The sequence below is a fragment of the Atractosteus spatula genome, chromosome 1, assembly GCF_055471065.1.
Source record: "Atractosteus spatula isolate fAtrSpa1 chromosome 1, fAtrSpa1.hap1, whole genome shotgun sequence".
In the NCBI taxonomy this organism is placed as follows: domain Eukaryota; kingdom Metazoa; phylum Chordata; class Actinopteri; order Semionotiformes; family Lepisosteidae; genus Atractosteus; species Atractosteus spatula.
In genome coordinates this window covers 60593507-60619502 of record NC_142706.1, presented here as the reverse complement: position 1 = coordinate 60619502, position 25996 = coordinate 60593507, and the positions used below count along the sequence as shown (strand labels likewise).

The 25996-nt window shown below is 51.7% G+C and overlaps 1 protein-coding gene across 2 annotated transcripts; it reads right to left on the bottom strand.

Moving 5' to 3' along the window:
• Positions 1-1368: 1368 nt before the first annotated feature.
• On the bottom strand, positions 1369-18032 carry calcoco1a (calcium binding and coiled-coil domain 1a). Of its 2 annotated transcripts, none has more exons than XM_088915133.1 (15): positions 17951-18032; positions 15627-15799; positions 14895-14997; positions 14089-14297; positions 13769-13939; positions 13541-13689; positions 13363-13453; positions 12801-12956; positions 12352-12606; positions 7261-7386; positions 6735-6830; positions 5642-5729; positions 5092-5324; positions 4897-4994; positions 1369-3293 (listed from the first exon to the last, which is right to left on the bottom strand). In XM_088915133.1, the coding sequence occupies exons 2-15, from the start codon at positions 15768-15770 to the stop codon at positions 3263-3265; spliced, it is 1950 nt and encodes a 649-aa protein (XP_088771259.1). In that variant the 5' UTR covers positions 15771-15799; positions 17951-18032; the 3' UTR covers positions 1369-3262. The 2 variants fall into 2 exon arrangements, with proteins under 2 accessions (XP_088771259.1, XP_088771260.1); XM_088915134.1 differs by having other exon boundaries at positions 7294-7386.
• Between the last annotated feature and the right edge of the window lie 7964 nt (positions 18033-25996).

The window sequence follows — 25996 nt, the reverse complement described above, 5'->3', positions numbered from 1 at the left end:
AATCCCTCTCCTGAAAAGCAGAGTTGGTGCTGGGTTTGAAACGCACCCAGATTTTGACAAAGCCAACGCCCAGAACTCAGCAATGAAATGATGTCCTTCAGTCACAAGAGGAGATTCCGAGCAGGTGGATTTGGGATGGAAAACGGGAGGCAATTCTTTACACGGACCCACACGCGTGCAGTTGGAGCCGTTTCTCATGGCTCTTTCAGGAAACAGCACCGCGAGACCCTCGAACAACCAAACCAAGCCAAACACAACACAACACAACCAGCCAGACGACCCCAACGGCCTCCCCTCGTCGCAACCCCTCATGTCTTCTCATGGTCCGAGCACTCGTGTGTCTCTAGCACGCGTGTGCCGCTTTCCACATAACGGCACTAACTGCCCACCTGCTCGTGTTCGTTCCACACCAACTAGGTGCCCAGTGTCACAGAGGGGCAGGACCGTGGGACGGAGGCCGGCGTGGGAGAGATGACTGCAACACTCTCCACTCTCTTGGCAAACAGAGCCACAGACGCCCAGGTGGCACCTCACAGAGTTACAGTACAGCACTGCAGCAGAGCGCAGGAGAGAGGAGAGCTGGGGTGACAGACCTCCAGCAGGGACAGAGAGAGGAGGACAGGAGAGAGGAGAATATGAGGAGAGAGAGGAGGAGGTGAGAGCAGAGAGCAGAAAGCAGAGGGGAAGAGTAGACAGAAGAAGAAACGAGAAGAGGAGAGGGCACAGAGGAGGGCTGAGGAGATGAGAGCAGATTGAGTTTTGCACTCGGGTGCTCCTCCGAGATATCAGAGTGAAGGTCAGGAGAAGGTGAGGAACGTTTCAGAAGGAGGGAGGCAGTAAATTTTATACCTGCGTGAAATATTAAACAGAGAGATAAAGTGAGAGAGACGCAGAGTGGGCGAGGAAAGAGAGAGAGAGTGTGGCGTGCCCTCAGGTCTTCTTATCTTTTACATTTCTAATTAAAACAGATAAAGAAGGAGAGAGGGTCGTCAATCCCTCAGCGATTTCTCTGTTCAGGTTTTAGAGGGGTCCATAAAACAGGCAGGGCAGCGCGATTGATTTTGTAATTAGCTCTCGTCACTGCAGCTTTCCAGCTCGTGGAGCGATACACTGAGAGGAAGGGAGAGAGGGCTGCTGGAGGGAGACAGGTGACAGAGAGACAGATAAAGAGGTGGGAGAGCGACAGTGCACTCCAGTCAGGTACAGTCTCAGTCCCAGTCCAGACAAGCCCAGTCCCTGTCCAGTTCATTCCAGTCTGGTCCAAGCCAGTCCAGGCCAGATGAGCCGAGTATTGCCAACTTCAATGCAGTCCTCTCTATTCTCAGATCACTGCTCGCACACTCGGGGAAAAAGAGACAGCAGACACAGAGCCCATGGTGTACAGTCTGGTCTTTATTGCAGCAACTCAGCACAACCACACAGCATAGCAGAGCAGGACAGTCTGCGACACTGAGGAGGAGTTAATCCTTAATCAACCAGCCATGAACAAATTCTCAAAGAAAGAACAAAGCACACCACCGATAGATGCCTGTGGATCTTGCAACAAGCTCTCGGGACCTGCTCTTTGAGGATCACGGTGTTTGCTAGCTTGCATTCTGCCCTTTAGTTATTCGAACTCCTTACCCACTTAAACCCAACAAACCATTGTTCTAGAGAGACAGTAGGTAATTATTCTAAGGACTCCTTCTGATAACCACCACAACCCACCAGAGAACTAAAATATAAGAAGTAAAACAGGACAAAAACAACAACAGCAATAATACAATAATAAGTATTACAGTAATAATAAAAGCTGTTCTGCTTACAGTCAGTTTCTTAAATGTGATATTCCACCTAAAATCAACTAGTACAGTAAATATCTGGTACAAGAAATCTGTGCAAGGTAACAGTTAATATATCAGGCAGTATGAAGTAAGCATCTTAATTTTTAAAAATTCAAATTTAAAATTTTGAAGAATAAACATTCAAACCAAAAAGCTTCCCTCCCCGTCTCTCCGTCACTCCAACTCCCACCCTCTGCCTCTTTCTCCCATCTTTCTTCAGGACATTCCTGAAAATACAGCTCCCGCCCCTGCCTCCCGAGCCCTGGTCCCTGGTAGCACCTGTAGCTATTGCTTATAAGAACCAGAGCTGACAGATAAAAAATCGAATAACAGCTGTATAAGCGACTGGAATAGGTCATACAAAATATATGCACTTTAGAAAATCAAAAGTCTTATTTTTGGTATCTCAAAGCTATAAAATCTCTGCGCAGCCGCTCTCTTTTTGCTAAGCAGTTTAAATTTAACCTTAGAAAAATACAAATGAAGTGACATGTGACCCAGTCCCACCCACAACCCACCTGTCAGGTATTCCTGAGCTTACTTAGAACATCTGACTTTTTCAGCTGCTAAACTGATGCTGAAATTGAATTCTGTCAATATAATAATAATAATAATAATAATAATTGCTTACACTTATATAGCGCTTTTCTGGACACTCCACTCAAAGCGCTTTACAGGTAATGGGGATCCTCCACCACCACCAATGTGCAGCCCCACCTGGATGATGCGACAGCAGCCATAGTGACCAGTAGACTCACCACACACCAGCTCTCAGTGGAGAGGAGAGCAGAGTAATGAAGTCAGTTCATAGATGGGGATTATTAGGAGGCCATGATTGGTAAGGGCCAATGGGAAATTTGGCCAGGGCAATTATAGGGCCATGCTAGTCATATCTGAAAACATATTTCAGTGCAGCCCTTTACGGGTTTGATGGTGCAGATACACATGTAAAATAAAGCAGTAATTGATAACTGTGAAATTTAATCCAACGAGGCTGCTTGCCTGAAAGTCAGCCCAGGAAATTGAGTATTTACACACGAAATTTAAAAGTTGAACCTTTTTGTTTAAAAGAAACCCTCAGTCCGTAAACACAAACACGCACTCATACAATTACAAAAAATAAGACTCCTGCAGTTTGCTGGAGCTACGTTACATTATTTGTTTAACTGCAATCTGTCTGTGCCACATCACTGATCGATCAGCGCATGGCATGGGTGTGTATACCAGTTACATCTGTGTGTATATTAACCGGGTACCAACTGTGTGCATCAGTTACATAGAGCGCACTGTCTTTAGTGTAATAGATTTAAAAAGCAATTTGTGTAGTCACTGTGTGTAGTAACTGAAAATGTATATAATATTGTATTATTTGCTGTAAAAAATTCCCTTGCTTCTCTACCGCCACCTTGTGGTCATCTCGGGGATAGCAGTCTCTCCACTCAGTTCCACAAGGGGGAGCCAGAGCGCTCACTGAAAGAGAGAGAGAAATATTAATCCAGTTCCTGGTGGTGGGGGCAGAGATTCTCTATAAGGAATTCCATAAGTCCCACTCGGCCTTTTCTTCTGCTTCTGCCAGCATGGTCCATCATGGGATCCAAAGAATTTCACAGCTGTTTCTCCGTCTCTATTTCAGAGTATTTGCTGCTAGCCTAAGCCTCCTCATTTAGAATGAACCAATTGAATGGAGAGGGCAGCGCAGTGGCGCACTGGTTAGCATTGCTGTCTCGCAGCACTAGGGACCCTTTGTTCAATTCTGGACCGGGGGTGCTGTCTGGGTGGTGTCTGCACGTTCCCCTCACGTCCGTGTGGGTTTCCGCCACATGCTGCTCTTTTAATAATAATAATAAAAAACTTTATTTTATATAGCGCTTTTAAAGGTGGCTTCTCAAAGCGCTTTACAGGATGACAACAACAATAAATAAAAAGAATACACAAGATAAAACACAATTACAATATACAGAGGAGACATGGATGGTGGTAATAAGAAAAGCAGAGGGGTGAAGAATGGAACCAGTTAAGTTAAGGCTTTTCTGAAGAAGAGGGTTTTGAGTCTGGATTTGAAGGAGTTAAGAGAAGGTGACTCTCTGATATCCATAGGCAGAGAGTTCCAGAGCTTGGGGGGATAACAGGAGAAGGCCCTGTGACCCATAGAATCTAGATGGGCTTGGGGGACAGACATGAGAGCAGAATTAGAAGAGCGAAGGTTGTGAGGTGGGGAGTAGGGTGATAATAGTTCAGACAGGTACTGAGGTGCCAAGCCATGCAGAGCCTTATAGGTGAGCATGAGGATTTTAAAGTCTACAAGGAATTTGACAGGAAGCCAGTGCAAGGACTCCAGGATAGGAGTCATGTGAACACTTGCACTAGACCTGGTCAGGATTCTGGCTGCTGAATTTTGGACATACTGCAGTTTGTTCAGAGTAGATTTAGATACCCCAGCGAGTAGAGCATTACAGTAGTCAATTCGAGAGAATACAAATGTGTTGATCAGATTTTCAGCCACAGTTAATGATAGCATAGGGCGTAGTCTAGCGATATCTCTAAGGTGAAAAAAAGATGTTTTGACAGTATGCTGCACACAGACTCACTGATGGTTTCACTGCTGTGTGACCTGGCTGCTCACCATTCTGGACCTCTGTGCCACTTTATTCCCTCCCTCACCCCCATCCCATGGATCCACACACGCCTCTATTCCCTGTCTGTGCACCTTTCCCACACACACACCTCTATTCCTCGTCTGTGCAGTGTTCCCCACACACACCTCTATTCCCTGTTTCCCAACAGAAGACATGGCTTTTCCACCAACAACCCTTTTCCCTGTCACCTGGAATAATAATTCTATCTGCAATATCTGAGTATTGACAAATCTGGTACATTTAATCTGTTTTATTTAGCCTGCTCTGTGGAGTAGAACAGTCGGCAAGGCGGCCCTTTTACCCCACAGTGGGGCAGGAGAGGGTATTTACCCCTCAGTGGGGAAGGACAGGGTATGAACCCAAGGTGCAGGGTGGGATAGTCTATCTACACCCCAGTGGGGAGGCTTCTGGTGTAGCAGCCACAGTAGTGTATTTACCCCTCAGCAGGGCAGTTGTGCTCTGGCAGCAGCAGGGCAGTCTCGTCCCCTGAACTCTGGGCTCCATACAGCGCCAACTCCTTCTCGTCCTCTGGCTCCTGGAGACGGACACAGAGTTAGAAAGACAGGCCACCGGGCCGACAGACTCTCTCACAAACAGCCCAGCTGCGCAGGCGAGATGTGTCAGCGTCTTACCGACTCCGAGCTGTGGGCCAGTGACTCAGTGTCTTGTTGCCGTGGGGAGGAGAGGGGGGCGGGCTGGCTGATGACCACGCCTCCCTGTGGAGACGGGGGAGGGGTAGCGAGGAGCAGGGCCTCTGTTGTGAAGGTTGGGGGGTCACAGAGGCTGTAGGCACCCAGGGGATGAGGGGGCTGCAGGGCTTCAGGACTGTCCTCCTCTGACTCTGATACAGGGCTGTCAGGACGACCTGCATACACACAGATACTGTAGTGCAGTGGGCTGCCGCAAGGTACAAAAACTACAACACAGAATGAAACTATACAGCATAATGCAAGCTGGGGAAAATACAAATCATTATGGTACAGAATAGTACACCACAATTAAGCATAGCGTAGTGTACTATGATCTGAAAAGGTACAGTGGAATGAACAGTGTTTCAGCATGGCACACTTAAATTAAAGTAAATATTATAATATAACATCACAATTGACATTCTGAGCTATGTATGGCATCACCAGGTGATGTCATGGCATTCTCTCACACAAAAGGGATGATGTCACTTACTGTTGGAGTCAGAGGCAGCATCCCTCCACTTAGCATCGGCCACAGCCTCCAGCCGCTGCTCCAGCTGGCGCACGTACTGCAGCAGCTCCTGCACACACACCGGCTGTCAGTACCTCACACTGCACCTACACAGTGTCAGCATCTCACAGCACAGCACAGCAGGCACACACAGTGTGTCAGTATCTCAGAGCACACACACACAGGGAGTCAGTATCTCAGAGCACACACACACACAGCGTGTCGGTATCTCAGAGCGCACACACACACAGCGTGTCGGTATCTCAGAGCACACACACAGTGTGTCGGTATCTCAGAGCACACACACACACAGTGTGTCGGTATCTCAGAGCACACACACACACACAGTGTGTCGGTATCTCACAACACAGCACCTACACAGTGTCAGTATCTCACAGCACACAAACACAGTGTGTCAATATCACAAAGCACACACACTCACACAGTGTGTCAGTATCACAACACAGCACCTACACAGTGTCAGCATCTCACAGCACAGCACACAGTCACAGTGTGTCAGTATCTCAGTTTAGTGTGCACACATACTGTATCCATATCTCCCTGTAGCATGCGCACACAGAAATATCAATATCTCGCAGTGTAACACACACTGTGCTAATTTTTGCATAAAAGAAAATACTGCACAAATTTGTTGAAGTACTGTACAAAAAAAATCTGTAAAAATCTCAATGTTCATGTAACTGAACATTTTAGAATTAATATGGTCATTGTGTCAGTACCTCACTGTGTGCACTCAATCAACGAGATCTATGTTGTATTAGTTATGTATGTATAATGTATATACGAGGTCAAAGTATAGCCGTAACACAGAAACTGTGGTAATATCTTATACTTTAGCATGCAGACAATATGGAGATACTGAGCTGTACTGCAACTATATAGGGACCCTGTTACATCAGCTGCCTATACAGTTAAAGAAAACTGCATATCAACAGCATATTAAGACCAAGTCCCAACACTATACATACACACTGCATATAGACTACATATCTGCTGCTTGTGCATAAAGGTAGTGTACATCTCCTGAATGGGTGTGCAGAGGCAGTGTACTGGCCTGTTGCTGGTGCAGAAGATGCTCTTTCTCCCTCTGGCCCAGTCTCAGGCTGGATTTCAGCTCCTGCAGCTCCCGGCTTGCCTCTCCCCGCTGCACCTGAGGGGGGCGCCACACACAGGCTCACACTTGAATGCACACAGGGATGGTGTATTCTTACACATGTCATTGTGCACAGAGGTGCACCTTTGTGCTGTTTTAGTATACAGTGTGTGTATTTACCAATGTAAAGGGGCTGCATATACTGGACATTAACGGTTAAGAGTAATTATCATGTTAATAATTTGCCCAGGTGGTGAGTTTATTTCACTATACAGTGTGCTTATCTGCCCAGATGGTGAGCCTAGTCACAAGAACGTTAAGTGCACATACCCCAACTGTCAGTATCTTTCACTCAAAGGTATGTTTCTCTGAATTATCTGTACATTTATTGTATTAATTGAACTGGAATTCACATTCTCACAGAAGGCTGTGAAGGTGTGAGTGGGTGCTGTGTTCTGGCTTGTGACCAGGGGGTGACTACATGTACCCGGTTACAGTCCCTTTCTCTTGCCAGCTCCACCTCTGCCTTCTCCCTCTCCATCCTCTCCTCCTGCAGCCTCGCTTCTGCCTGCTGCAGCGCCTCACTGAGCTCTGCAATCCTCTCTCTGTCCATCTGAAAGGTTAGAGGGCACCCTCTTTAGGCTGTTTTCAGGGTCAGGCTTGACTGAGTCTCAGTTTTGCCTTGGTTCAGTGTGTCAGTCTCTCCAGCAGTGAGTCAGGACTTCAATCAGAGCAGCTATCAGTCTGTGTGCTTGTGTGTCTATGTCAGTGTCTGAGCTGTCAGTCTGTGTGCCTGTGCCTGTGTCAGTGTGTGAGCTGTCAGTCTGTGTTGTCTGTGTCAGTGTGTGAGCTGTCAGTCTGTGTTGTCTGTGTCAGTGTGTGAGCTGTCAGTCTGTGTTGTCTGTGTCAGTGTGTGAGCTGTCAGTCTGTGTGCCTGTGTCAGTGTGTGAGCTGTCAGTCTGTGTTGTCTGTGTCAGTGTGTGAGCTGTCAGTCTGTGTTGTCTGTGTCAGTGTGTGAGCTGTCAGTCTGTGTTGTCTGTGTCAGTGTGTGAGCTGTCAGTCTGTGTGCCTGTGTCAGTGTGTGAGCTGTCAGTCTGTGTGCCTGTGTCAGTGTGTGAGCTGTCAGTCTGTGTTTTCTGTGTCAGTGTGTGAGCTGTCAGTCTGTGTGCCTGTGTCAGTGTGTGAGCTGTCAGTCTGTGTTGTCTGTGTCAGTGTGTGAGCTGTCAGTCTGTGTTTTCTGTGTCAGTGTGTGAGCTGTCAGTCTGTGTTGTCTGTGTCAGTGTGTGAGCTGTCAGTCTGTGTTGTCTGTGTCAGTGTGTGAGCTGTCAGTCTGTGTTGTCTGTGTCAGCGTGTGAGCTGTCAGTCTGTGTGCCTGTGTCAGCGTGCGAGCTGTCAGTCTGTGTGCCTGTGTCAGTGTGTGAGCTGTCAGTCTGTGTGCCTGTGTCAGTGTGTGAGCTGTCAGTCTGTGTTGTCTGTGTCAGTGTGTGAGCTGTCAGTCTGTGTGCCTGTGTCAGTGTGTGAGCTGTCAGTCTGTGTTGTCTGTGTCAGTGTGTGAGCTGTCAGTCTGTGTTTTCTGTGTCAGTGTGTGAGCTGTCAGTCTGTGTTGTCTGTGTCAGTGTGTGAGCTGTCAGTCTGTGTGCCTGTGTCAGTGTGTGAGCTGTCAGTCTGTGTTGTCTGTGTCAGTGTGTGAGCTGTCAGTCTGTGTTGTCTGTGTCAGTGTGTGAGCTGTCAGTCTGTGTTGTCTGTGTCAGTGTGTGAGCTGTCAGTCTGTGTGCCTGTGTCAGTGTGTGAGCTGTCAGTCTGTGTGCCTGTGTCAGTGTGTGAGCTGTCAGTCTGTGTTGTCTGTGTCAGTGTGTGAGCTGTCAGTCTGTGTGCCTGTGTCAGTGTGTGAGCTGTCAGTCTGTGTGCCTGTGTCAGTGTGTGAGCTGTCAGTCTGTGTTGTCTGTGTCAGTGTGTGAGCTGTCAGTCTGTGTTGTCTGTGTCAGTGTGTGAGCTGTCAGTCTGTGTGCCTGTGTCAGCGTGCGAGCTGTCAGTCTGTGTGCCTGTGTCAGTGTGTGAGCTGTCAGTCTGTGTTGTCTGTGTCAGTGTGTGAGCTTTAAGTCTGTGTTGTCTGTGTCAGTGTGTGAGCTGTCAGTCTGTGTTGTCTGTGTCAGTGTGTGAGCTGTCAGTCTGTGTTGTCTGTGTCAGTGTGTGAGCTGTCAGTCTGTGTGCCTGTGTCAGTGTGTGAGCTGTCAGTCTGTGTTGTCTGTGTCAGCGTGCGAGCTGTCAGTCTGTGTGCCTGTGTCAGTGTGTGAGCTGTCAGTCTGTGTTGTCTGTGTCAGTGTGTGAGCTGTCAGTCTGTGTTGTCTGTGTCAGTGTGTGAGCTGTCAGTCTGTGTGCCTGTGTCAGTGTGTGAGCTGTCAGTCTGTGTTGTCTGTGTCAGTGTGTGAGCTGTCAGTCTGTGTTGTCTGTGTCAGTGTGCGAGCTGTCAGTCTGTGTGCCTGTGTCAGTGTGCGAGCTGTCAGTCTGTGTGCCTGTGTCAGTGTGTGAGCTGTCAGTCTGTGTGCCTGTGTCAGTGTGTGAGCTGTCAGTCTGTGTTGTCTGTGTCAGTGTGTGAGCTGTCAGTCTGTGTGCCTGTGTCAGTGTGTGAGCTGTCAGTCTGTGTGCCTGTGTCAGTGTGTGAGCTGTCAGTCTGTGTTGTCTGTGTCAGCGTGCGAGCTGTCAGTCTGTGTGCCTGTGTCAGTGTGTGAGCTGTCAGTCTGTGTGCCTGTGTCAGTGTGTGAGCTGTCAGTCTGTGTGCCTGTGTCAGTGTGTGAGCTGTCAGTCTGTGTTGTCTGTGTCAGTGTGTGAGCTGTCAGTCTGTGTTGTCTGTGTCAGTGTGTGAGCTGTCAGTCTGTGTGCCTGTGTCAGTGTGTGAGCTGTCAGTCTGTGTTGTCTGTGTCAGCGTGCGAGCTGTCAGTCTGTGTGCCTGTGTCAGTGTGTGAGCTGTCAGTCTGTGTGCCTGTGTCAGTGTGTGAGCTGTCAGTCTGTGTGCCTGTGTCAGTGTGTGAGCTGTCAGTCTGTGTTGTCTGTGTCAGTGTGTGAGCTGTCAGTCTGTGTTGTCTGTGTCAGTGTGTGAGCTGTCAGTCTGTGTGCCTGTGTCAGTGTGTGAGCTGTCAGTCTCTGTGCCTGTGTCAGTGTGTGAGCTGTCAGTCTGTGTTGTCTGTGTCAGTGTGTGAGCTGTCAGTCTGTGTTGTCTGTGTCAGTGTGTGAGCTGTCAGTCTGTGTTGTCTGTGTCAGTGTGTGAGCTGTCAGTCTGTGTGCCTGTGTCAGTGTGTGAGCTGTCAGTCTGTGTTGTCTGTGTCAGTGTGTGAGCTGTCAGTCTGTGTGCCTGTGTCAGTGTGTGAGCTGTCAGTCTGTGTTGTCTGTCAGTGTGTGAGCTGTCAGTCTGTGTGCCTGTGTCAGTGTGTGAGCTGTCAGTCTGTGTGCCTGTGTCAGTGTGTGAGCTGTCAGTCTGTGTGCCTGTGTCAGTGTGTGAGCTGCCAGTCTGTGTGCCTGTGTCAGTGTGTGAGCTGCCAGTCTGTGTTGTCTGTGTCAGTGTGTGAGCTGTCAGTCTGTGTGCCTGTGTCAGTGTGTGAGCTGTCAGTCTGTGTTGTCTGTGTCAGTGTGTGAGCTGTCAGTCTGTGTGCCTGTGTCAGTGTGCGAGCTGTCAGTCTGTGTTGTCTGTGTCAGTGTGCGAGCTGTCAGTCTGTGTGCCTGTGTCAGTGTGTGAGCTGTCAGTCTGTGTTGTCTGTCAGTGTGTGAGCTGTCAGTCTGTGTGCCTGTGTCAGTGTGTGAGCTGTCAGTCTGTGTGCCTGTGTCAGTGTGTGAGCTGTCAGTCTGTGTGCCTGTGTCAGTGTGTGAGCTGTCAGTCTGTGTTGTCTGTGTCAGTGTGTGAGCTGTCAGTCTGTGTTGTCTGTGTCAGTGTGTGAGCTGTCAGTCTGTGTGCCTGTGTCAGTGTGTGAGCTGCCAGTCTGTGTTGTCTGTGTCAGTGTGTGAGCTGTCAGTCTGTGTGCCTGTGTCAGTGTGTGAGCTGTCAGTCTGTGTGCCTGTGTCAGTGTGTGAGCTGTCAGTCTGTGTGCCTGTGTCAGTGTGTGAGCTGTCAGTCTGTGTGCCTGTGTCAGTGTGTGAGCTGTCAGTCTGTGTGCCTGTGTCAGTGTGTGAGCTGTCAGTCTCTGTGCCTGTGTCAGTGTGTGAGCTGTCAGTCTGTGTGCCTGTGTCAGTGTGTGAGCTGTCAGTCTGTGTGCCTGTGTCAGTGTGTGAGCTGTCAGTCTGTGTGCCTGTGTCAGTGTGCGAGCTGTCAGTCTCTGTGCCTGTGTCAGTGTGCGAGCTGTCAGTCTGTGTGCCTGTGTCAGTGTGTGAGCTGTCAGTCTGTGTGCCTGTGTCAGTGTGTGAGCTGTCAGTCTGTGTGCCTGTGTCAGTGTGTGAGCTGTCAGTCTGTGTGCCTGTGTCAGTGTGTGAGCTGTCAGTCTGTGTGCCTGTGTCAGTGTGTGAGCTGTCAGTCTGTGTTGTCTGTGTCAGTGTGTGAGCTGTCAGTCTGTGTTGTCTGTGTCAGTGTGTGAGCTGTCAGTCTGTGTGCCTGTGTCAGTGTGTGAGCTGCCAGTCTGTGTTGTCTGTGTCAGTGTGTGAGCTGTCAGTCTGTGTGCCTGTGTCAGTGTGTGAGCTGTCAGTCTGTGTGCCTGTGTCAGTGTGTGAGCTGTCAGTCTGTGTGCCTGTGTCAGTGTGTGAGCTGTCAGTCTGTGTGCCTGTGTCAGTGTGTGAGCTGTCAGTCTGTGTGCCTGTGTCAGTGTGTGAGCTGTCAGTCTGTGTGCCTGTGTCAGTGTGTGAGCTGTCAGTCTCTGTGCCTGTGTCAGTGTGTGAGCTGTCAGTCTGTGTGCCTGTGTCAGTGTGTGAGCTGTCAGTCTGTGTGCCTGTGTCAGTGTGTGAGCTGTCAGTCTGTGTTGTCTGTGTCAGTGTGTGAGCTGTCAGTCTGTGTGCCTGTGTCAGTGTGTGAGCTGTCAGTCTGTGTGCCTGTGTCAGTGTGTGAGCTGTCAGTCTGTGTGCCTGTGTCAGTGTGTGAGCTGTCAGTCTGTGTTGTCTGTGTCAGTGTGTGAGCTGTCAGTCTGTGTGCCTGTGTCAGTGTGTGAGCTGTCAGTCTCTGTGCCTGTGTCAGCGTGCGAGCTGTCAGTCTGTGTGCCTGTGTCAGTGTGTGAGCTGTCAGTCTGTGTGCCTGTGTCAGTGTGTGAGCTGTCAGTCTGTGTTGTCTGTGTCAGTGTGTGAGCTGTCAGTCTGTGTGCCTGTGTCAGTGTGTGAGCTGTCAGTCTGTGTGCCTGTGTCAGTGTGTGAGCTGTCAGTCTGTGTGCCTGTGTCAGTGTGTGAGCTGTCAGTCTGTGTGCCTGTGTCAGTGTGTGAGCTGTCAGTCTCTGTGCCTGTGTCAGTGTGTGAGCTGTCAGTCTGTGTTGTCTGTGTCAGTGTGTGAGCTGTCAGTCTGTGTTGTCTGTGTCAGTGTGTGAGCTGTCAGTCTGTGTGCCTGTGTCAGTGTGTGAGCTGTCAGTCTCTGTGCCTGTGTCAGCGTGCGAGCTGTCAGTCTGTCAGTTCGTACCTGAGCGCTTTGCTGCAGGGCCTCCCTCTCCCCCTGCCAACGAGCCCGGCCCTCCCTCATTGCCAGGCGGGTCTCAGCCAGCTGCAGTGTGAGCTGTGCGGCCTCGAGCCGGGCCTGGTGCAGCTCGGTTTGCCCACGGTCCCTCTGCCCACCCACCACCTCCAGCTCAGCGCCCAGTCCTTCCACACGGCGCTCGCTGGCACACAGACGCTCCCGCAGACTGGACAGCTCCTGGCGCAGGGAGTCGGTTTCCGCCTGGGGCAGCGGTGGGAGTGGCAGGCGGCCGGGAGCGGGTCCCAGAGAGGGGTGAAGAGAGGCAGACGTGCAGAGAGGTGGGGGGAAGGGAGACAGAGGAGAGGATGCAACATGAGCCCGAGACGAACACTCACTGACGCTCTGCTGCTCTCTGTACCCGTCAGCCTCCCAGCCTGTCTCCCCCTCCCTCTCACCTCTCTCTGCTGTGCAGTGTTCAGTCTGAGAGTCAGGGTGCTGATGGTGTCTCTCAGTGTCAGGGCCTGCGTCTCCCTCTCAGCCAGTGACCCTCGCAGGCTCTGAAACTCCGAGCACATGCGGTGCAGCTCCTCCTCCGAGGACAGCAGCTTACCCTGAGGATCAACACAGCGGGGAGGGGGGCAGACTGTACATGTGCTGTCTGAAAAGAGCGTGCGCAGTGTATGTGCAGCAGGAGTGAACAGCATGCAATACAATGTAACCAGTGCCCAGTGCGTGTCCATCAGGCCAGAACTAAAAACTACATACATTGCATACACTACTGTGCAAAGTTCTTGCATCCCATGAGAATTGTGCACACTGAGTAAGCAGTAAGCAGAAGTGAGTATATTGTGTGCAAACTCTTTGAGTGTGAATATATGTGTAGTGTGTGAATGTGTAAACGGTGGGCAGTCTGGCTGTATTATGTGGAAGAACAGATTGTGCACGTATCTGGGGTGAGTGCTCATCATGTGTAAACTAGGTGCAGCAGGTTGTACGCCACGAGCAGCCCTTGAGCACCTGCAGGGCCTTCCTCTCCTCCTCCTCCTCCCTCTTCTGGCGCACCGCCTGCTCCTGCTGCTGCGTCAGCCTCCTCAGCCGCTCCTTCATCCTGCACGGACACCGAGCCGGCCGTCAGAACAGAGAGACAGACTTGTGCGGGGTCGTGGACCTGTCGGGGCCGGCGGGCTGCAGTCACCTGTCCAGCTCGGCCTCCCGCTCCCGCCCCCTGTCTCCGAGGGCGCCGACGGCCTCCTCCAGCTCGCCCACGCGCCGCCGGCCCGCCGCCACCTCGGCCAGCAGAGCGTCCCTCTCGGCCACCGCCGCCTCCCGCGCAGACTCCGCGCCCTGGGGGGAGGGAGACGGGAAGGAGGCAGTGCCGACGCGGGGGGGCGCGGCCCCAGCGGATGTCTCGCTCGGCGCTTACCTGCCGCGTCTCCCGCAGCCGCGAGGCCTCCTCCCTGGCGCGTCCCAGTCGCTCACTCAGCTCCCGCCTCTGCCTGTCCCACTCCTCCCTCTCCTCCTCCCGGCCCCTCTGCGTCGCCTCCCTGGCCTGCAGCAGCTCAGCTCTCTCTCGGAGGCACTCCTCCAGGCGAGCCTGGCATTCGGGGGAGGCAGGGACAGGGAGTTTACGGAATGATCCACACAATGAGGAGGCAAGGTCAAGTGAGCTTCTGGGCAGTTAATGTCTACTTGATGGCATTTTCACCATCTTCTTCTGAGCCTCCCTCCTCCTCCTCCGCTGACCTGTAGCAGCTCAGCCCGCGGGATGACCAGCAGCATCCCCTCCCCCTCTTCCTCCTCCTCTCCCTCTCTCCTCTCTTCCAGGGTGACCAGCTCGTCCAGGGGCTTGGGGGCGCAGAAGGTGAAGGGGGAGCTGCGGGCGCACACCTCGCCGCGCTGGTCCACGTAGACGAACTGGTACGAGTCCTCGCCGGGCCTGGGGAGGTAGCAGGCTGCGCGGGACAGAGGACACGGTGTCGGTCTCACTCACAGAGCACTGGCTGCCGATACCTGGGGCCCCCCTGCTCTCAGAAACCTTGCCAGCTCGGAGAAGTATTTTTTCAGATCAACATCAAGATCCTTTTCTTGGATTAAAATTGCGCCAGGCGCTGCTAAAATGGAAACGATCCTGTTGCTACTTGTTTGTAAAGCTGCGGGAGAGGATTACAGCCACTGCAACTATATTCATCTTGGGCTCATTAGGAAGAGGAAGAAACTAATTATTTTTGCATCAGTTTGCAAAACTCAATTAGCTACTAACTACCAAAAGATAGTCCAGATAAGCCAGAGATCCAGCATAATCTCCACACGTTTGTAACCATTCTTAAATGTTATACTTTGTGCTTATGTGCTACACTTTGTTCTCATGTTTAACACTTTGTTTTGGGGCTCTGGACTCTGATTTTGCAGAAAGGCGGGTGGGTTGAAGTTTTTTTTTTTCCCTGCACCAGGTTTTTTAAATAATCCTCACCCCACTATTTATCTGCCTTTCTCATCTCTTACCATTAAATGCCACACAGACGGTGCCCAGACCTGCTCGGAGTTCGTACCTTGGAAATGCACACAGCCGTTGGCAGAGGTGCCCTCGGAGTAGCCCTCCGGAGACAGAGCCCAGACAAAGGTGTGATAATCCCGTGTAGAAGACCAACCCACCTGCGCCGGGAGAGAGGGAGGCACAGAGACGAGATCAGATTCCAGGACAATAACTGTGAAACCAGCAGTGACCGTAACGACAGCAGTGCTGCTGACAACAAGGCTCCCTCCTGCCCGATGTGTTCGATTTTGCTGTGCAGTAAAAAGCTCACCCTGTAAAGCCAATGGCTTTATTTAAATCAACACTGACACCTGCCAATTGGTATCTCTCCCTGAAGCCTGGGAGACAGCACAGGGTCTCCATTCACAGAGAAACTGACAATCAGCGGTTTGTGTTTTTCTATATTAATCATGAAGTCAAAACCGCCTCAAATCACAATTTTTTTCACAGTGGGAGAGACGCACTTTTTTGGCCTTTGGGAAAAGAAAAAGGTGAAGGGAGGTCTGACTGAATTCGCGCATTTCCTGAAAACCCGAAATGGATTGTAAAGGCTGAACAATCTATTTTAAAATGCTAAGCTCTTGCCTTCTGGACAAACATGTTAAATTAGGGAAGTTAACGTTCAGATTAATTGGCTGAAGCTCGGCAAACAAAATGTATAATTGGCCAAAAGGAGCCAGCCTAGTAAAAGCACTGATGAGGCTGCTGAGGAGGTGGGGGAAAATGACTCAGAGGATGAGGAAGGTACCTTGAAGAGGCCTATCCAGTCACTGCTGGCCCAGCAGTGAAGGGGGCTCATGCTGTAGTGGCACTCCACGCGGCTCTGGGGGAAGTAGCTCCTCCCCACATTCCGAAACTCCACCCTCCACTGGGGCGGGGCTGTCGTCTCCATGGCGACTGCAGGGGTCTGGACACACCCACCTGGGGGTGAGGGGAACAACAGAGGTCGACGCAGGAAAACGGAGAGCGGAAAGCAGGGCACCTGGGTTATAATGTCAACTCAATGGAATACCCATGAGATGCAGATCTATGTACCACATCACCATTACACAGAGCAGGAAGAGAGTTTAAGTACTCTACTTCCCTCCTCCCTCTCTCACTTCTTTCCAGGTCCCTCATCTCCCTTTCTCCCCAGCCTTTCTGTTCTGCCTTGTCTCGGCACCCACTGTCTCTCCCCGCACACCTCCCACCCTTTATCTCCATTTGCGCCCCCCCCCCTCTCCCAGACCCCCTTATCCCTCTCCCTGGACGCTCTCCAGGAGTGTTGGCAGCCCTGCCGTGGGAACTGCTCCTGACTGCCTCCGGCACACCTGGGCCAGGTAATTCCACCAGGCTCGTCCACATTCCCTTTGTCTTCCTCCGGTTCTGCCTCGCACACGGACCTCGGGGCACACCGCAGCAGAGCAGGCACCCCCTCCCCCCCCCCCCGAAAGCAGCCCTTGTGAATCGGCAGGTCTGTGCTGCTGGTACAATAGCGCCTGCCAGCAGGTGCTTTCAGGCACAGACAGGGGAGGGACCTCTGTCCTCAGTGAGTGCCACAGGGATTGTGTTACTGCTAGTGGGCCGTGGCTGTTCTCTCCATCCTCCGCACCGATCACGAGCAGGCTCAGTCACTCGCTCCGGGTGTCAGCAGCCAGGGACCACTCAATCCCGGAACCGCTGAGGGTGCTACACAGCCTCCTGCTGGGGGTGTCCAGCACAGACCACTCTGTACCTGCAGCAGTGTGTGCAGGAATGCCCAGCACCCTGAGATCAGACACACAAATTTCAATCCTCAAGGACAGCCTCTGAAACAGACCCGTCCCGTCCCCCGGCTTCCCGACAACTTGAGGCCGCGAAGAGGACAACTGCACACCGCCTCTTCAAACACGAAATTAGATGCCTTTGAATACCCGAAACAGCGAGCCGAAAGTCATGCGACACGGAGAGAGGCGGGGCTCAGGGCTCAAGGTGTTGTGAAACCGGGGGTCCAAATTCTTCTGGAAACTGAAGTCCTGCTTTTCTCAGAAAGGGACAGAGCGGGAGGGGGGCGCTGTAACCTGAGCAGGGGGACTCAGGGGACACCGCGGGTCCAGCTGACGGAGCATGACTAAGGGAGCGGAGGAGAGGAGGGGTCGAGAGGTTTATAATCATCGCCAAAGAAATAAACAACAACTCCGTCCGCCAGAGCACGACGCAAACACGCAGGGCGGACCCGCACCACCCCAGCACCTGCGAGAGTCCCGGTCCACGTGTTCCTCTCAAACGCTAGGTGAAGGCAACCATCTCTGCGGAAGCTGAGCTAGTCATCAAGTTATTTATTATTTTCATTAACAAAAACACGCAGCTCGCTTTGTCCGTGTACTCGCTTGAGTTTTGCCGACGTGAACAAAATGAATTCCAGCAATATCGCAGGCGCCCGCAACCCGAGTCGTGCGCTTCAGTAGCGCCAGCGACACGACGGCGCTCGACGGGTCACGCAGAACCCACGCTCTCACCCGCCGCCGCCTGTTCTCAGTCTTGCTCAGGACGGGAGGCCTGTGGTCCACACAGCTCTAGGTCGCTGTAATTGTTCCCCAGCACTCAGGCCTTCAGTGTGTCGAAGGCCGCGGTTCTGGAGACATTTCAAGTGTGTGCACGGCGTAACACCGGTGAGACAGCTCTTGATGAGGACTGCGGTGATGGAGGTTCATTAATAGTTCTAAAAACACGTTTAGCAGAAGCATTCCTGGCATCCGGGAAGCGGGACGCATGATTCAGTAACGGTGTATTAAATTGCAGTTTTCGGCTTCGCTCGCAGCAAACTAGTTTAAAATTACTCTTATCCTGCAGAAATTAAGTATATATATTTTTAAACCGTGTGCATCGAGTCCCATCTGGGATCGCTGTCCCCTTAAGAAACCCATAAAAACTGCGTACGAAAACATTTAAAACCGCATAAGACACATATAATTAAGTTACAGAAGACATTTTTCTCTCTCTCTCTCTGAAAATAATAAAAAAGCAAAACGAACAGTCAAGTACACTAAAGTAAACACAAGATATTCTTTGTCTTTAACTTGTTTTCCATTCAACTAGTAGATAAAACGTCACCTGTATTTTCTGAAAAGATGTTCAAATGAAGACGCACAGAACTCCTTTCTCAACGACCTCTCTCCGCGTCAGCTGTTCCACTAACCTATAACAATAACAAAAACAGAGACCTGACCGCGTGGGCCGTCACGCTGCTTCCTGGGAAATGTAGTTCTTTTCTGTCTGGCGGACTGACGCTATTGGACACTTTGACTGCAGCTCCCCTGTTACGGAAATGACGCGCTAGTAATCGAACATGCGCAGCAGCCCGTTAGCTGCGATGCATTATGGGGGATGTGATTTCTGTCCATGCAAACCTTTAACCAACTTCAGGGCTCGCCTGTACAAGCTACAGTTTCCAGAAAAAAAATAAATAAATCGGCAGCTTTTGCGATGGAAGGAACAAGATGAAGATTTATAGGCCAGGAAAGATTCCAGATTCAGAGACAGTTTCTTCCCACAGACTGTCAGATTACTGAACTCTACCCCTACCGCCGGCTCACACTGATGTGTTTTTGTCTCTCATACTGCTTATCTGACTTTTTAAAAGTTGTATGTTATTTAATTGTTGTTGTTGTTGTTGTTGTTGCTGCTGCTGTTATGTGTTTATGTTTTTGGTGATGCCTTTATTGTCTTTGTATTGGAGGATACGTGTAAATACGCATTTCATTGCACTTGTGCATATGACCTGAACTGAACTGAAAGGTTTGACTTGGCTCCACGCCTTCTGTTTTGATCAGGGCGATAGAGTACTTTATCACAAACGTGGATAACATCAAACACATCACTAATGCTCAACGTTGTACGACGCTGGTGTCGTTTCATAAAGGTTTATCGAGCCTTCCAGGATTCTGAAATGCCAGTTTATTTTCTGGAGCTTAGACGACTAATAAAATCGCTGTTATTTGACCCTTAGTAATGAACTCGGCACCTGACCAGCACCTGTAGTCTGTAATAGGGGCCGGTTAACCTGCACTGGTGTGTATTAAGTTTGGGGGTAGCCGACACGCGTGTGTCGCGCTGTCGGGACACCCGCGACAGGTGTTGTCAAACGCGATGCGCATCTGAACACCAGATGGCGGCAAACTTTAATGAACAACGCGCTTGAGCAAAGCTGTCACCCTGTTCACTGCTTTTTTTTCTTAATACCGGAAGACACACAAACTGCGGCGGACATTATTATTAGACACATTATTTAAAATGAATCTATTTCACGATCGATGGGGAAGATCTCAGGACTGTTGTTTGAGACCCTTGACGGGGAAGGAAAATCCTGGTTCTCTCTCTCGTTTCTCTGTACTCTCGGGATTTATAGACTTCAGCCTCTTGTGCAGACAGGGCCGGCCCAAGTCTTTTGGGGGCCCTGGGTAAGATCTTGGAATGGAGCCCCTCCAGATCATGATTTGTGCAGACACTACTAGTAACAGCTCCCAACACAACCTTATTTCACTATTTAGAACAATTCAATACATGAATTATACAACTAGAAAACTTTCACTAACCAGCTTTCAAGAACACATAGTAAATAACTTATCAACCAAAACATGGAGCACACATTTAACAAACATAATATATTTTACCATTGAAAGTAATAAATAGTAACATTAATAACAATATATAACGCTAAAAGGACCTCTGTTACTTCAAAATAATAGCGAATCATGACTCACAAGGTACTGCACTGCAACCTTTGTAGAAAGTAATTGTAGAAATAAATATGAAATTAATATTGATTACGTGTAATCGATTGTGCTGAGCAGTCTTTTGTACTGTTCACTCATCTTCACGCTGTTTTCGGCCGGACAGTGCCGATTTTCAGGCAAGCGACCCACATGGTATGTGTACATTTGTTCATTTCTAGTAAAACACCTCCAGCAGTCTGCGTGTGTAACATGAAAATCTGGCTTGTCTACTGTTCGCTGGTGCATCTGACAGACTCAAAACCAAACGAAGTACAAATGATCACATTCTTCTGCATATTGTACACTATTGCAATGACCTGACATGGCGTAGCTCTGGTCTGAGATCGCTTAGCCTGCTCTTCTTTTCTTCAGCTTCAGAAAACACGATGTTCTCCATTATGGCCGCCTTCCATTAGGATGATCCACAGCCACAACAGAAAGAATATATCAAGCTGAGCCGATGAATAAGATGTTGTGTTGCACATTGAGGGGGCCCTAGGCTGTCGCCTGGTTCACCCCTTTCCAGGGCTGGCTCTGTAGACAAAGCTGAAAAGTGCCTAAATCACCAAAGGTGCATTTAAGACTGGTCTATCCTTCACTCCCGAAACCACTGTGCCCTAGGCGTCTGGTCTAGGCTGAGCTGCTGCAGGGAGAGTCGTTTCCCGATTGCATCCTGTGGATCTCAGGGCTCTGCAGCAGATCCAGCAGCCGTGGGACTGAGTGTCCGACAGTGGACCTCTCTTCTGGTACAGGGCTGAAGGCTTTCCCTTGTGCTTGCACGCTTAATTGAGTTAATTGAATCAATTAGCCAGCTGATTGTCGATGGGGGGGTGGAGGACGACCACCCCCGCTCTGGGCAGGCCCGGCTTCTTCCCATGTGCCAGACCTGATGGGGGGGGGCGGAGACCCTCATGAGTGACAGCTCCCCCCGGTGATAAAGAGCCCAGGAAACGGCACCTCAGTACATAAGCGCTCCGCCGCCGCGGCTGCTAATGGGATGCAGGCAGTGAATGAGCTGCCCCAATAAAGAGCAATGAAGTGGTTTTAACAGAGTCAGTCTGGCTGGGGGAAGCAGAGGCGGGTGGGGGAGGGGTGTGTGTGTGTTGGTGATTTACGGCCGGGAAGCTGAATATTACTGCCAGCCCCCTCTGCCCATCCATCTCTACCCCTGCCAGCCCCTCTCTGCTGCTGTGACCCGGCACAGGTGAGCGAAAGCAGCTGTTCCTTTCCATGCCTACCTGCTCCATTGCATTCTGCTGGACAGTCCAGTCCACTCCAGGGAAGGCCATCGGTACCTCATGAGCATCCCTGGCCCCTACCTCTGTAACTAGCTGGCCTGCTGCCGCAGAGCGCTGGACTCCCTGATCCCTGCCGCTCCAGACACACAGAGCCCCCAGGTTTTTAATCTAACCCCTCTGACTAATCGTTTGCACGGGTGAGCCTTTTTGTGATCGTCTCTGACTCCCGGTAACAAAGGATTTGGTGAGAACATGAGTCTAATTACAGGGGTCAGTCCCTGACCAGGCCGCGAGCCCGTGGAGGAGGCAGAGGCGACAGGGCTGACTTCCCAGTGCGACAGATTTTCCTGTCTGCGAGGAGTTTGCACGGGGAGCAGGAGAGGGAGTGGTTAGAAACACAGGCCGCCCCCAGCGACGAGGGAAGTGGGATAACTGATGGAATTGTGCTGGGGTCTTAGCATGGGATATCCCCCTCTTCCGGACTTCTCCTGCTGGTCGGCCGGCCCTGCTGCTGTTTGGCTTCTCCTTGACAGCTTTACTGCAGGACACAGAGCTGAGAAGTCCCAGAGCCCCAGCCTTTCTGCCACCCAGCTCTCTCTCTCTCTCTCACACACACACTGCAGAAAACAGAACCCACAGGGAGATCCCTATCTAGCAGAACAGTCTACAGTAATGGCAGCAGAATCAAGCAGGCAGACAGTGCCTCTCTGCACAGTGCAGTAAGAGGTGCTAGAATGAGGCACAGCGGAGTGGTTTGCAACACGGCAGAGCGCTGACAGTATGACAAACTGCCGTGTGACGTCATTCGGCACCATGCGTCGCAGCCCTGTCCCGTACATACGCAGCGCAGCAGAACGGAGAACAGGCTCGTTTTTCGGTGCAATAAACGTGCATTACAAGAAGGAGTAATAAGATGCAGTCCGCTGAGCGATCTTTATACATGAAACCAGGGCGAGACCGGGGGCTGACAGATGGGTTGCTGTCATTGGGCAGGTTAATGATGCCACAGCAGACTGTGGACACAGGTTCGCCACTTGTAAACCGAGCGGCGTGACGGCAGCAGTGGTTTTCATGTTGCTTCAGCTCGGGGTGAAGGGAGCGGAGCTTGCTCGTGAAGTCTGAGGCGGCAGACTGGCTTGTTGGCTCGTGCTGCTGCCTCACAGCTCCTGAGTCCAGAGTCTGATTGCACACTGGGACGCCTGTCCTGTCTGTGTGGAGTTTGCACGTATTCCCCATGTTGTTTCCTCCCATTTCCTAAAGACAAATTGCTGGCTGTGTTAATCGGTATCTCTAAACCATTCCCGCCTGCGTGTGTGCGCTCTGCGATGGACTGGCTTACTATCCTCTGTGTATTCCAGTGCCCTGTGCTCCCAGGACAGGCTTCAGGCTTCAGGAATTGCGTGGCTGATCGGGGACGGGACCCCCAGACTGGTGTTTCTCATAAAGGCCTTTTACTTAGGTTGAGCTCTGGGGTCATGGCTAGGAGTGATTTCTGGGGCTGGGGTTAGTGTTCGCCGTAGGTTAAAGGGGTACAGTGATGGGAAATATCCCAGCGGGGTGAAAGCGGGTGACAGGACTGACGTCCCGGTGTGATTGATTCTCCTGTCTGTGGGGAGTTTGCGCGTGGCGCCCGAGAGGGAGGCCTGTCTGATTCGTCCTCGAACCCTGAACGCAGTTCAGCTCCCGCCTGCCGGCCCGCAGGAGCGGAGTGGGGGAACGGGAGAGGGAGAGGTGCGTGGGGGGGAAATAGGAATGAGTTCTGACAGGGTGGGGGAGACCGGCAGGAGCGCAGGGGGAGGGAGAGAAGGATCGGGAGACGGAGCAGGCGAGGGGGGGGGAGAGAGCGGAGGGCCGGGGGTACAGAATGCAGGCGGAAATGGAGCGAGCGATTTTAGTATGCACAGCCAAGCGGCCCCATCTGCTTAGCACAGCAATAGCCATCGTATAACTGTCTCCCGTCCTCGAGCTGCATAAAGAATGTCCCAGATTTGATGTAATTCCGTGAAATTAACGACAGCTTTATGCAGGATGGGCCGTGAGGGAATGATTAGTGTTTCATCGCCCATCTGAGCACTGTCCTGGCGGAGCCTGCAGCCCCGCGCTCGCTGGAACGCGCCGACACGCCGGCGGTTATTGCCGACTACGCCACCTGAAAGACTCTGCCTCATTACCGCGTGCTCGCTGGCGCGCGCGGGCGCAGACACACACACTGACGGCGCAGCGGCCCGGAGCGTGTCAGAGGGAGGAGGGCGCTGCGTTCGGACTCTGGGGTCGGGGTCTGATCTCAGGGGGCGGGCAGCTTTCGTGCCGTGCTCATCATGGGCTGAATCCTGCTCATCGTCATCATCCTGCTTTTTTTGCCTTTGTCGGAGGGCCTTCCCAAGATTCTTCCCCTTCCATCTTTGTTTTCCCACCTCTGGCTGGTTCCTGCCAGGCTGGGCTTGTCTTGCCTGTTTGTCTGGGCCTGCTGGTCAGGCGTGGGGTCACGGCGCTTCTGAGACGGACCTCTCTCCTGCTCGCCGAGGAGAGGCCCGCTGGTGGGCCAGCGATCCGTTCAGCCTTTTGGCGATCCTTGTGGGAACTTCGTTCTCGGCCCCCAGAGCCCCAGACGATCCGGAACAGGTGGGTTTGAGCTGTCTGAGTGGCAGTGGGTGGGGGTGTGATGGGCCGACCTCAGCTTGAGGGTGAACAGGGGGCAGTACCAACTCCATGAGCTGCTGTTTTATGAAGAACCTTCCAGGAAGTGGGTCTTTTACTGTTTTTTTCTGGACCCAGTTCTGCTCCTGACAGTCCCGTCTCATTGCCAGCTGTCTGTTTCTTCCTCACAACATTGGTGTCCACTGGTACCCCAGCAGCTGGTACTCCTGCTGTCCCGGACAGCAGGCTGGCATTTTGATCAGCGTGGGATCTGGCTTCTGATGCCACCACAGCTTTGCTGTGGGGCTTATGGCACGGAAAAGCAGCAGGAGACCCTGCTAACCCCGGTTTCACAGGAAACACTGGCCATCTTTTCCTTTTCCACAGTCGGTTAAGATGTAGTGATTCTTGTTCGGGTTTATCAAAAAAACACAACGATTAGGGATTGAATTTAAATTAATGATGGGGGAAATGCAGGCATGGTGACGCTTGGCTAAAGTTTGCAGCACTGCCTCACTTGTATAAACCACAGAATTTGAGATCGCTAGTGTTCTGACGGACATTCCTGGGAAAACTGACTCTTCTCATCCCTTTGGAACCCCACGGTCACCTGTTCTCTGCTCCGGCCTCAGGCTTTTACAGGGATGCTGGGTGATTTGGGGCACGAGCCTGGTTTGTCCTGGCTTCTTCCTGGGCAACACTAATGTCCCGCCCCAGGCTTGTCAGTGCAGGGCCTGATGTAGGGGATTGCATAATGCTATCCCATCGGGCAGTTATACATCTCCAAAGCTAAACATGCCCTAGGCAGCTAACAGGCATGGAACAATAGACAACTGTTCCCCCTTGGGAATTCAGCGCAGATCGCAGAAGGCAGTGTGAGGGCCCGCAGTAGAGAGGTGTGCATCTCTGCGTTCTGACAAGGGGAGGTGAGAGACAGCAGTGTCCACAGTGTAGCTCAGGATTCCCTGCAGGTGGCTCAGAGGAGAGGGACACCAGCGGCAGTGGCAGTGGCCACAGCACCTTCAGGTGGCAATGACTGGTGAGGGACTAAAGCAGACCTGCTCGTGACTATGGTTGAGTGGGCAGGGGTGAACCCTGTTGAGTACAGACCACCCCATAAAAAAAATATTGTAAACTTGTATCAACAATACGTATACAGGTCCACCACCACAATCCGCAGTGCCATTGCTAGGCCTCTCCCCAGTGTCTGCGTCTGCTGTGGGTTATTCGTGCCAGGCAGCGCACATTTCTGCAGTGAAGGATGGGCTGCAGGAGCAGAGCTGCTCGCCCATCTGGGCAGGGCAACGAGCCCATATTGCCCTCAGAAGATGCCTAGGCTGCTGATCTGTGGAGCAGCGCGCCCGTGTGTGTGTGCCAGGGCAGATTGCTGGGCATCACAACTGGCACAGGTCCTGCCTCCTCTAATGCAATGAAACAGGAGCCTAATAACTTGAGCCTAATAACGAGTGCATCGCAGTAAAACAAGAAAGCAGGAAATGTTTTCTGGCATCTGCTGCAATGGTGTGTTCGCCTGATAGCCTGTCTCCATGGCTTTCCTCTTTTTTGGTCTCTCCAGTCCATTGTTTTCTAACTCTCCTTCTCTCTCGATTGTCCTTTCTCACTCATTTCTATCACCTTCTCTCTTCTCCCCTTGTCTCTCTCTTCTCCCCTTGTCTATGCCTCTCTCTCTTCCTTCTGCACTGTCTCTCCCTCCCCCCTCTCTCCTCTCTCCTTCTTTTATTAAATTTTTTGGCTCAGCTTGAGACCTTTTCCAGCACGGTGACCTTTCTGGTTTTAAATTAAGCCCCAGTGCTGTGCGTAGCTCTTCATAGACTGCGAGTTACGAGCCTTCTGAGCGCCGCAAAAAAATAATGATTCAAGCGAAATGACCTCTTTAAAAGCTCTTCCAAATTCCTTTTTTTTGCCTTTCCTTTTCTTTCGTTTCTTTGGGGTTTTTTTTTTTGGGGGGGGGGGAGTTGTGCGTGTGTGCTGCTGTTTCTCATTAATGAGGAACAGAGGGCAGACCTGCGTCTTGGCTGGGATGCGTGAGACACAGACAGGCCTGGCAGTTCACAGCAGCCCGTGAGTGTGAAGCCACCCTTGTCCTGGTCTGGTACATGACAGATGAAGGCCAGACAGCCAGACACTGGAGCTTCTAGTCAGGGGTCCTCCTGGGGGGGGGTCTGTGTGTCTGCGGGGTGTCCAGTCCTGGTCCTGGAGGGGTAAGTGTGTCTGCAGGGTGTCCAGTCCTGGTCCTGGGGGGGTCAGTGTGTCTGCAGGGTGTCCTGTCCTGGTCCTGGGGGGGTCAGTGTGTCTGCAGGGTGTCCTGTCCTGGTCCTGGGGGGGTCAGTGTGTCTGCAGGGTGTCCAGTCCTGGTCCTGGGGGGGTCAGTGTGTCTGCAGGGTGTCCTGTCCTGGTCCTGGGGGGGTCAGTGTGTCTGCAGGGTGTCCTGTCCTGGTCCTGGGGGGGTCAGTGTGTCTGCAGGGTGTCCTGTCCTGGTCCTGGGGGGT